Raw genomic sequence first — 12724 nt, 5'->3', positions numbered from 1 at the left:
CAAAACCAATTCAAATTCATCTAACTCAATCTTGCTGATTATATTCCATCCATAAAGCGAGAATCTTCCCCTACAAGCCATCAATTTCATCAAAAGATGTAGGACAATCACACAAAACTACCTGCAGATCATTATGCATGCAAAGGAGCTACATCTTAATAAAAATACCTGCTGGATTAATCCTTTAGCATTCAGATTACTCTGCAATATGTAATGCTTATTTATTCATATATTTTTTTCAATTAATCATGTATTATTTTGTAGCTTCAGGATTTCAATGATGTGATTATTTTGAGAATGACATAGTAGGTATAGGTGTAACAGGCCAGATCTGGCTGGTTTGAACATAAAATAGGTAGAATATTTGGGCTTGGTGTGGCTGGTTGATATGCTAACGGTTTAAAGAGCTATGTGATAAATTACATGAGTAGATAGTTTGCAGAATTTTTTGAGAAATTTTTGTTGTTGCAAAAAGACATACAAAACGTAAATATTCGCACTGGAATTTGACTCATTTAATAGGCTTAAATTTAATGAAGTTGGCTTTTATTTATGTTGGACGGTATAATGCTTACTTTTTCTGTATAAATTTACTAAAACCATTAAATGGTTAACTACTTTTTGAAGTCTAACGTACATGCTGGTAATCACAGTCCAGGCCATATTTTACATATTTTACTTGGTTGAGTAAAGTGTCATCCAAGTTGATGTTTATTGGTAATTAAACTTAATTTGCAACACCTGTGCATATTTATCAGCTTTGTTTTTGTTGATAATTCTTAACAACTTTTCCTGTGATCATGGTTTGAGAAGACATACAGCAGTATGCTAGAGAGTGGACATAATCTCTTGTGGACAAGAAAGTAAAATAAAGTTTATTATAAACAAGATTATCCACCATCTTTCCAACAACAACATTGGACACCTTTTTGAATTCCATATGACAAACACTCGCGGACATGCTTCTAAAATCAAAAAGCAACACTGCACCCATGACTTTCAGAAACATTTTTTCATGCTCATAATTGCTGAAGCATGGAATAAACTACCTGCATCATTTGTTAGCTGTCGAGACACTACAACCTTTAAAACATCCATGTTTCCTGAATTCCACCAACAGTACACCTGAAAGCGTTGTTTTTTTAAAATTGTAGTAGTTGTAGTGCACCTGAGCACTGTATCAACAATTTCTTTCATTATATCATATATACATGCTCACAATTTGTAAAATAATATTTTGGTTATTTCAGGTTATGTGGAGACACACAAACACACAGTCTCATACAAGTACATGTGTGTGTGTGCACACAAACACACACAGTCTCATACAGTTACATATACATACAAACACACAATCTCATACAGTTACATGTACACACACAAACACACATAAACATACAGTCTCATACAGTTACATGCACACAAACACACACACAATCAGCATCATATTTTTCATTTATTTTTATTATTGGAATGTTAACATCGAGGGAGGAGGAGGGTATACAGAGAATGACATAGCAGGATATGGCTAAAGCAGACTGCCACTGTCAGTCTCATAAGGGAGGAGATGGAGGGTATACCAAATGAGTAAACTGGACTGACATGTGTCAGTCTCATAAAACCGATTTTATTTACATAGACAACACAAACACTTCATAATTTAATAGCTTTTAATGTGATACCTGTTCAACAGAAATTATTTTTATTTAATGAAAATTTAATAAAATCTAACCATAAGTAAGTGAAATTATGCTAAATACAACTAAACTGAAAGCCTTTTCCCCCTGGCCATATCAGCAATTCTGTAAACTTTTGGATGCTAATTCTACATGAGTAGAAGCTTTTTTTAACAACTTTTATCCTGAAAATCACCTTCGTAAATTACACAGGTGCACAATTTACATGGGTTTTTACAGTAAGTTTGTACAAAGATGGCAAGTTCATATTTTCAAACATAGAGAGAGAGAGGGGGAGTATGTGTTGTTTTCTAATTGCACTAAAGCTGAATACGACACGCCTCAGTCAAGATTGCACTACTTCAATTGTTATAGCCACTCCTTTTCTCAAGTTGCTATAACCCACTAAACTGGAAAAGAATAGAGCTAAAAAGATATATAATACAAATAATATGTGAGTATATGCATATATAAGTACATGTATGTACATACCTACATCTACATGTATATATAGATGCATATCTAGGTACAGGACATCACAAAAAAAAAACGTGGACAAAATGATAAACAAAGTACAGAAAACACACAGGCCACATAGAGAACATTTCCTTCATCAGCTGCCACCATTCTAAAACTAAGCGTTTCAAAGAGTTAGGGCAGGACGCATTGTTAGAATGGCTCTTCCCATGGAAACAAATTAAATTTGTAGTGCGGAGGAATATTGTGGCGAACAGAAAACATGACAGGAAAATGAAACAGTGAAAATAAGCAAGAAGGGCTAATAGAGCCAGACGTGAAAAAATATATATGTATACTGAACGCTGTGATGAGACGAACTGGAAGGGAGAGAGAAGAAGTTCGTGTTGGCTTGGCAGTAGCCAAGATAAGAAAGGAGGCAGAAGCCGGAAGAAAAAAAGGGGAGGAAGTAGAATATAGGTGAGCAACGAGAGACAGGGAGGAAGAGAGAGAGAGATATAGTAGTGAAGGGGAGAGGCAAAGAACAACAGAAGGAAGAACGAGAGGGGGAGAAAGATACAAAGATAGATAGAGTCGCGTCAGAAATATAAAGTTAAAACTTACTATATTACAACAAAAAATGTTCTCTACTGCAATGTGTAATTTTATGCCATTAAAGGCTGATTGAGATAGCTAACATTTGTAATATACATTTGCAATATCTTATAGCATTAAGAAAAAAATTCTGTTTCTGTAACCAAAAAAACCAAATTGCATTTAACCTTTTACCTGTCCAAAGCACTTTCATAAGTTCATTTTAAATGTCGATGCTTGTTTTTAGACATTTAATTAACCTTTGTTTCATATGTTCTGAGAAATATAAAGCTTTCCTTCATAAGTCCAGAGTTATTCTGGTAGGTGGAAAAGACTGGGAATGTGTATAACATATGATACCTGGATGCCCGAGAAATATGTTCTGTGTCACACATGTGATACACAGGATAGGTGCTTCCTAATTAATACACAAGGTTCACAGGGTTAAATGAAGATTTGCAGAGGTATTGAACATTTTTGCTTAGTGTGATACAATAAGGGACTGATTGATACAAAATACAAAAAAGGAAAACATGATATAGAGGTCTAGAACTGAAATTGGTAAAAGAGCAAGAGTAATATGTAGAGAATAGTGGATATATATTATTGGAATTATAAAGGAAATTTAGGAAACTCACCATTCCAAAATCCAAAGTTGGTCCCACCTTCAAACATGTACCTAGAGGAATATATGAATAATGCTTGAAAGAATTCTAATTGTTAGAAAAACAATAAAATCATCTTAATCCGAACTTTCTCATCTTTAATCTTTGTTGATAAGCTTACAGGACAATTCTTATCATTACTACTATAATTATCATCAACAACATTTAACGACCATTTTTCCCAGCTGGCATGGGTTGGATGGCTTGACAGAAACTGGCAAGAACAGGGGTCACATTAGGTTCCATAATCTGTTTTGGCTTGGTTTCCATGGCTGGATGCCCTTCTTAAAGCCAACCACTCTACAAAGTGTACTGGGTTCTGTTTACATGACACAATCACCAGTGCTTTTTACATGGCACCAGCACCCACACCAATGCTTTTTATGTGGCACCTTGATTTTAAGATCCCAATTCTGTAGTGGTAGGCAGTTTTCTTGTAATCATTATTAATATAATGGCAGAATTGTTAAGATGTGAGACAAAATACTTAGTGACATATGTCTAATTTTACGTTCTGAATTCAAATTCTGCCAAGGTAAACTTTGTCTTTCATCCATTTAAGGTTAATGAAATAAGTACATACCAGTTGAGCACCAGGGTTGATTTAATTGACCAACCCCCACCCCATAAAATTTCAGGCCTGATGTCTGTAGTAGAAAGCATTATTATAACTATTAAAGCAGTGAGCTTGCTGAATCATTACTGTGCTGAACAAGATGCAAGGCCTGAAATTTAGCAGGAGAGGACTAGTTGATCACATTAACCTTAGTGTTTCACTGGTACATAATTTATTGACTCCAAAAGGATGAAAGGCAACTTGAACTCAGAACATAGCAACAGGTGAAATACTACTAAGCAACTCATCCAGCATGCTAATGATTCTGCCAGCTTGCCACCTTAATAATGGTTTCAAAATTTGCCACAAGGGCAGCAGTTTAGCAAGCTGACAAAATCATTAGTGCATTGGAGAAAATGCCTAGCAGCCTTTCTTCCTTCTTATAAGTTTACTTGATTCAAATCTATAACTGCTGCTGCCGAAACCATCACCACCACCATCACCTCCTTCTCCTTCAGTTTAATGTTCATTTCTTAAGGAGAGTAGTCAATCAAATGAATTAATGTTAGGAATCCTTATTGATGTGCCTGACCTTATTTATTACTGTGCATGTCTCCATTATGCTGCCTGTGACATTGCTGCAAGAAGATGACTGTCTCCACATTTAAAGTATCACATTTAAATGTAAAAACAGTCAGATAGTTTTACTGCATGAAGAGATGGAGTAACGGAAGGAATGGGAGAGACATTGAGTTACAAAGTATTTTGCCACATATTATTTATTTTCTGATATAGCTTAGATCAGCTGGAATTAAATATAAACCTATAATATAAACCTATAAACATGACAATGAGTTATTCTTTCTGTGTTAGTTTAACCTGCCAAATACAGCAACTAAATAAATCATACTCCATTGTTTTAAAAATGGAACGGATATGTTAGCTAATGTAACCCTAGATACCTTTAATCCATTTGTTACCATGAAAATGTTAAAATTCTCTGCCATTGTCTCAATTAATTTTGAAAATATTCATGAAATTAGAAAAATAATTTCATTCTTATCTAGTTCAGGAACATAAATTAACTTGAAATTTTGATGAAAGGATTTTAATTTACATCATTTTAAAAGAATTAATTTGATTCATAAAACTAAGGATGATATCAGGTGAGTTGATAACAAAAGGGTTGAAATGACATGCTGGTCATGACTGGAATGTCCCTGATCCTACATTGGATTAAGAACAAGGATTTCTTTCTCTACATCAGCTCAATTAGAGTTGATCAAAGGCTAAACAGTAACAAAGCCAAGTTACATACACTTTCCACCAGAGATCTTTCAATGTATCCACCTCTGCTCTTTTTGTTATCCCTACTGTATCTCACCTAACAAACCCTGGTACTAATCACTTTACTCAGTTCTTTCTTAGAGAGTGTATCACACCTCTATGAAAGTCCCCATCAACTCATTTTTACTTCACAGACATTAACTTATTGCAGTTCAAACTGAGCAGCAGCTGCTTCTGTCTCAGCAAAACTGAGAATATCTTTAATGGTCTTGAGTGCTGCATCTTCTTGGACTAAAATTTAAAACATAACATAGCAACAATGACGGCCAGTTTTCCCTATTATTGTGTGTTGCAGATGATGAAGGGGAACACAAGATGGTACAACAATCACACAATCCATATCAACAGGGAAAAACAGATATAAAAGAATGCCATTGCTGCTGCAGTATACAGAGAATGTGGAATAATTAAGAGAAGAAACAACAATAACAGCTTCCACCTGTAAAATCCTGTCTCAAATACTCCTAACTAAAATTTGCTAGTATAGAAAAACAAACAATAAATGAGCAAATGAATGAATGAATTATATATATATAATCATCTCGTCATTTAATGTCTGCTTTCTATGCTGGCATAGGTTGGATGGTTTGACTGAGAACTGGCAAGCTGGGAGGCTGCACCAGGCTCCAATCTGATTTGACAACATTTCTACAGCTGGATGCTCTTCCCAACACCAACCACTCCAAGAGTGTAGTGGGTGCTTTTATGTGCCACTGGCACGGGAGCTAGTCAGGCAGCACTGGCATCAGTCATGCTTGAATGGTGCTTTCTACATGCCAGTCAGGCGGCACTGGCACTAGCCATGCTCAAATAGTGCTTTTTACATGTCACTTGCACAGGTGTCAGTCAGGTGGCACAGGCATTGGCCACAACTACAATTTCACTCGGTTCAACAGGTCTTCACAAGCACGACATTTCCTGATGATTAAAGGGTGTTTTTAAACAGGCTAGTTATGTAGCACTGGCATTGGCCACGACTATGATCTCACTTGGCTTGCTGGGTGTTCTCAAGCACAGCATATCTCCAAAGATCTCAGTCACTTGTCAGAGCTCAGTCGCTTGTGAGGCCCAATGTTCGAAGGTCATGCTTCACCACCTCATCCCAGGTCTTCCTGGGTCTACCTCTTCCATAGGTTCCTTCCACTGTTAGGGTATGACACTTCTTCACACAGTTGTCCTCATCCATACGCATCACATGACCATACCAGCACAGTCATCACTCTTGCACACCACAACTGATGCTTCTTATGTCCAACTTTTTTCTCAAGGCACTTACACTCTGTTGTGTATGCACACTGACATTACACATCCAACAGAGCATACTAGCTTCATTTCTTTCAAGCCTATGCATGTTCTCTGCAGTCACTGCCCATGTTTCATGTGTAACCATTATCAGTATCACATACCTAATGTATGTGTGTTGTTAAACACTACAAAACTGTAGTATTTTGTCTAAGCGAGACCCTTATATATATATATATATATATATATATATATATATATATATATATATATATATATATATATATATGTGTATATATATATATATATATATATATATATATATATAAAACTTTCATTTCACTTCCAGGGTAATTTTGTTTTGCCTAGTTTTGAAGCATGCTGTATTTATTGACACTATGTTTCATTAAAGAAGCTTCTCTTAGATGAAATAACCAAACTTTGTAGTGTTTAGTAACTCACATACATTAAGTATGTAGTGTCGATAATTTTAATTTTGTAATAAATTTTATTTTTATTTTCATACACTCACTGCTTTTCTCCCCTTCCCCCCATCTATAGCTCTTTTCTTTAATCTTTTCTTTCTAATGAAGAACTAGTGCCTGAAATGGTATGACACTCAGTTCAACTTCTTAAACATAAAATTAATGCCATATTTGCCAAATTTTGTTCTTCCTATGTTCTTTTTACTATCTATTGACCTTACATTGTGTGTGTGTGTGTGTACACATACACACACACACACGCACACACATGCACACACACACACACACACACACCTCTTTCAAGAGCTCCAACTTATTTTCTTTATCTTACTTTACAGGTAAATAATGTTAGATATCAGGCTGACTTAGCAAATGAAAAAGCACGCTGTGATTTTTGCCTCAAAAGTGCACCATAGTGATACAGAGATAGCTTGTTTGCAGAAAATTGCCCAATTTTTTGTTGTCGAAGTTGAAAAGGAGCTGAAAGCTGCTGTCAGAAATTCAACATCAGCTAAATGCAAAATACATGCACAGAATTCTGTACCATCAGAACACAATTCTGTACAAAAAGTCCAAGAAATAATTGATAAAAAGAAACTTACAAAGTCAATCAGAGCCATTGTAAAACATCTCGAGGTTTCAGAATGCACCATCTGAAGAGTTGTACATAAGGACATCCAATACAAGTTATAAGTGATGCAGAGAGGTCAGTTTATGTTGGATGTGAGAAGAGAGAATCATTTGAACCATACAAACCAACTGCTAAACAAGTTAAAACACCAAGAAGTTGAAATGCATTGGTTTTTCTCAGATGAAAAAAACTTCATTTAGGATCAAAGAGTAAACCAAAGGAACAATAGATGGTTATGCAAAGACCCAAATGATGTTCGAAGGTCATGTAAACTAAGTTATCAGCAACTGTAATGGTTCTGAGAGTCATCAGCAATAAGGGAGATGTCATACTTCCTCATTTTTTTTCACAGGACTTAAGAGTCAATACTGCTATCTACGCAGAGGTGTTGGAGAGAGTTGTCAGGCACTGAAGAGATAGAATACATGAAAGAAGAACATGCATCTTCCAACAAGACTGCACCATCCCATAAAACTAGGTGAACCCAAGTGTGGATGCATGCCAATTTCCATGATCATGTTCTCTCAGACACAAGCACTGGACGTAATTGAGAGAGAGAGAGAGATCAATCTTCACCTCCATAACACCATACAGTCTCTCAAGTCCACTTTAACTAGCACTAGGACCAAAACTGATAAAGATCATCTGATTTGAGCATGTGAAAGCCTCCAACCCCATATTGAAGCAACCATTGGTGGATTCATTGAATAGTTGTCATAAAAGGATTCTCAAGATTATTTGTATGAATTTGTTTTCCAATACAGCTTTTCTTTGATTAATTATGCATCTTTTTCTAAATGACCTAAAAAAAAACCTTGTATACACACACACACACGCCTCACATTCTTAAGAAACTACCCACAACCTTTTCCCTCACCTGATTCCCTGATCATATCCTTTCTTATTCTTACCTACCTTGAGAGTTTGGTCTGGCATACCATCTCTACCATCTTTCTTCTTTACCTTTACCTCTTACTACTACTTTACATGTGAAGTTGATAAATAAATTACTTACATATTGACATTTGCACCATATCTTAACAGCAAGTCAAGACTATCCGCAAATTTGTCAGCATCAACTGTATGATGCTTCTCACCCCAGTGGTCAAGCCAACCAGTGTAAAATTCTGAATTAACCTGTAACAGACATTTCATATTCTCTTTATTTTTCAATTAAAACATTTTATTGTCATTTGTTTAAAACCTAACAAAAAGTAACAATTGCCTGAAAGCTTAAAATTCTTTCTAATAACTATTTCACCTCTTAGTGTTGTATTTAATTGTTTCTGTTACTATTGTTGGTGGTAGTGGTGGGGGCATTTACCACCCCCTCAGATAAGCTCTCATTTAGAAGCCCTATGATCAACAACATTACAGTCATGACCATGCATTTTTAGGGATGTCAGGTCCAATAGGTATGATAGAAAAACATTCAAACAAATAAGTAACAAAAACACCAGGACTTACAAGTATATATAACATACAGAAAATAGCACTACTAGGCACCATACACATCCTACATAAAACACTTTCAATACAGTGAAAATAAGAGCACCACAACAAACCACAGCACATACCCAAGGCACACAGAGTTGTGTTCAGTAGTGCAGTGAAAGCACCTTTCCATTTTAAAACTAATTTGAGAGATTTACCTCTTCTACAGGCCTCTCATAGAAATAAACACCATATGAGAGTTTTTAATTAATCCTTTCTACTATAGACACAAGGTTTGGATTTTGTGGGGAGGGGGACAGTTGATCACATTGACCCCAGTAATTCACTGGTACTTAATTTATTGATCCCAAAAGGATGAAAGGCAAAGTCAACCTCAGCAGAATTTGAACTCAGAACATTGTGGCAGACGAAATAACGCTAAGCATTTTACCTGGTGTGCTAATGATTCTGCCAGCTCCCTGCCACAGAGATTTTAATTAATAACGGACACTAATCCTACAACTATAAAAAGTTAGTTTTAAAAGCTCTTAATTACTTAACTGTCCTGTAAGACAATGGCGTAGAAAATATGTGTTGATTCAGTGTTAATTGTAGTAGTTTAGCTAGGGATTGCAAGTTCAACAGCTGGTTCAGAAAAAACAATATATATATAGAGAGAGGGAGGGGGGGGGGATTTGGTGACATGGACAGAAAACTAGAACCAAAAATATGAGTGTGTGTGTGTGTGTGTGTGTGTGTATGTATGTATGTATGTATGTATGTATGTATGTATGTATGTATATATATATATATATATATATATATATTCTCTCCTTATTTCTTTCCGTGGAAGAGTGAAGGCTCAAAACATTAAATACTTTTTCACTTCCCGAGTGTTATACTAATACATCTGTTTGTTTTCTACACCACCTGTCTTTGTCTTCTGTTTTTTTGTAAATTATTCCTATATATATATATATATATATATATATATATTTTATTATTATTATTATTATTATTAATAATCAGATTAAGTCACATAACGGATGATAGTTTCATGCATTAGCACTTACCAAAGTACCAGTACATAAAACTCTCACCTCTTGAGTCATTTTAAGTCACTCAGTGGTTATTAATAATACTTATATATATATATATATATATATGTATATATAAATTTGGCCTTCACAGAGAATTCCTCTAATGGACTCCACTAACAGACCACAATATGGAGTGTCCATGCAGCAGAAATCCAGACGAAATAATCGATGAAATTATTTCATAAGGAGTATATATAAACTATAAAAAGCCAGGAGGTATGAGAGGTGAATTTATTTATTTGACCACTTGACATCCTTAGGGTTAAGGCCTTCTTTGAGTAGCAATAACATGGAATAAATTATGGTTGCATATTTGCATAAATATGCATGCTATGCATTATACTATATAATTGTATATTCACAAATCAATGAAAATAAAGCTAGCTCAACAGGTCACCAAATTATCATGGTTACACCAACAATCCCTGTGGAATGACCACAATTCTAAAGTTAAATAAATATATTCACTTCTGATGCCTCCTGACTTTTTATGGTACACACACACACACACACATATATATATATATATATATATATATATATATATATATATATATATATATATATATATATACATATACATATATACATATTTTACATATATCATCATCATCATCATCATCATCGTCGTTTAACATCGCCTCACCACCTCAGCCCAGGTCTTCCTGGGCCTACCTCTTCCACGGGTTCCCGCAACTGTTAGGGTGTGGCACTTTTTCACGCAGCTATCCTCGTCCATTCTCGCCACATGTCTATACCAGCGCAATCGTCTCTCTTGCACACCACAGCTGATGCTTCTTATGATGCTTCTGATGCTTCTTATGAACCAGGTAAAATCCAGGCTACATATGTTTCCTAGCTTACAGATCCTCTGATGTAATAATTTACTCAACAAGGGGTGCTCAGCTAGCCACTCATTAGGCCAAAGATATCTTAATTATATGAAAGTCATATTGTCATTAAGGAATCCCAAGTTAACTCACCAAAGATGTAATTTGAATCCCTTGTATATACAATGGAATGAGAATAGTCTATTCCCATGGATTTAATGAAAGAACTAGCTTGAGATCCCATGACTGCTAACTACAACAGGTGCCTTAAGAAGGTTGGTAGGTAGAGTGGTTGAAACATTATAACTATAACAATCAAGATGAAAATACTAATCTAAATGAATCAATGTGCAAGAATTCAGACAAAATAGCACGCCTGGCAAAATGTTTAGCAACATTCTGTCTGTCTTCACATTCTGCCAAGGTTGACTTTGCCTTTTATCCTTTCAGGATTAATAAAATAAGTACCGGTTGAACACTGAGGTCAATGTAATCAAATTACCCCCTCCCCTGAAATTACTGTGCCAAGATTTGAAACCAATATTTCTATTTTTTTAAATCTATTCTAAAATACCAGTATTTCAATAAGAATTATGATATGGATAATTCATGGAGAAAATGAGCCACAAGAAAACTTTATATCGGTTAGGTATCTGTTTTCTGTATAAGTATGAGCAAGACAAGTCTGCCATACACCTTTTCAGATGTTTATATCATGAGTCGTTTTATCAGTGTAGACCATCATCATCGTTTAACGTCCGCCTTCCATGTTAGCATGGGTTGGACGATTTGACTGAGGACTGGCGAACCAGATGGCTACACCAGGCTCATATCTGATTAGGCAGAGTTTCTACAGCTGGATGCTTCCTAATGCCAATCACTCCGGTACTGGCAACGGCCATGCTCAAAATGGTGTATTTTACGTGCCACCTGCACAGGAGCCAGTCCAGCGGCACTGGCAATGACCTAGCTTGAATGTTTTTTCACGTGCCAGTAAGGCGACGCTGGTAATGATCACGCTCAAATGATGCTATTTACGTGCCACTGGCACGGAAGCCAGACAGCTGCTCTGGCAATGATTACGTTCGGACAGTGCTGTTAGCGCTCCACTGGTACAGGTGCCATCATGATTTCGATTTCGATTTCACTTGCCCCAACAGGTCTTCGCAAGCCAAGTTTAGTGTCCAATGAAGGAGAGGTTGGCCAATACTGAAAAATTCAGTCTGACTATTTCTCCTTTACCAAATCTTTTCAGATGTACTTCAACAGCTACCAACCATTCATTACACAATACGTGATATGTATTAGCATAAAATATTCATGTCAGGATACTAATTTCTAACCCAAATTTGATGCCTAGCAACTCTCTCAGTTCATTTGTGTTTAACCTTTCTTAGAAGCTAACATTGCATTCCCAATCAAGTATATTTGTCTTAAAGAATATTATTTTGTAAACAGAATTTAAAAAATATTTTTAAATAAAATCACTTTTAGAAGAGTAATACTCACAAAAGGACCTCTAGGCTCAATTACTCTTTGTGCAGCAAAACTTCTTGTAAAATTTTCTGAAGAGAAAAGAATGACAAGGTTATTTATAAGTAGAAGTTTTTAACTGGAAAATTCTGGAAGATTTATACATAATGCTTTTATCACATTTACATTATTATTACCTCTGCCTTAGCAAAGACAAAGGTATTGTTTTCAGTCG

General features: G+C 35.5%; 1 protein-coding gene across 5 annotated transcripts in view; it reads right to left on the bottom strand.

Moving 5' to 3' along the window:
- Positions 1–12724, bottom strand: part of LOC106870855 (beta-galactosidase) — a 157660-nt gene that overhangs the window by 24307 nt on the left and 120629 nt on the right. For all 5 annotated transcript variants that reach the window (XM_089357188.1, XM_089357180.1, XM_089357185.1 and 2 more), the window contains 3 exons: positions 12526–12581; positions 8668–8789; positions 3365–3405 (listed from right to left, as the gene is read on the bottom strand). In XM_089357188.1, the coding sequence (XP_089213314.1) occupies positions 3365–3405; positions 8668–8789; positions 12526–12581 (219 nt within the window). The remainder of the gene's footprint in view (positions 1–3364; positions 3406–8667; positions 8790–12525; positions 12582–12724) is intronic.

Source organism: Octopus bimaculoides, chromosome 1 (genome assembly GCF_046866305.1).
Source record: "Octopus bimaculoides isolate indiv1 chromosome 1, ASM4686630v1, whole genome shotgun sequence".
Lineage (NCBI taxonomy): Eukaryota > Metazoa > Mollusca > Cephalopoda > Octopoda > Octopodidae > Octopus > Octopus bimaculoides.
The sequence above is the reverse complement of the archived record's forward strand: the minus strand, read 5'-3'. Positions and strand labels throughout refer to the sequence as shown.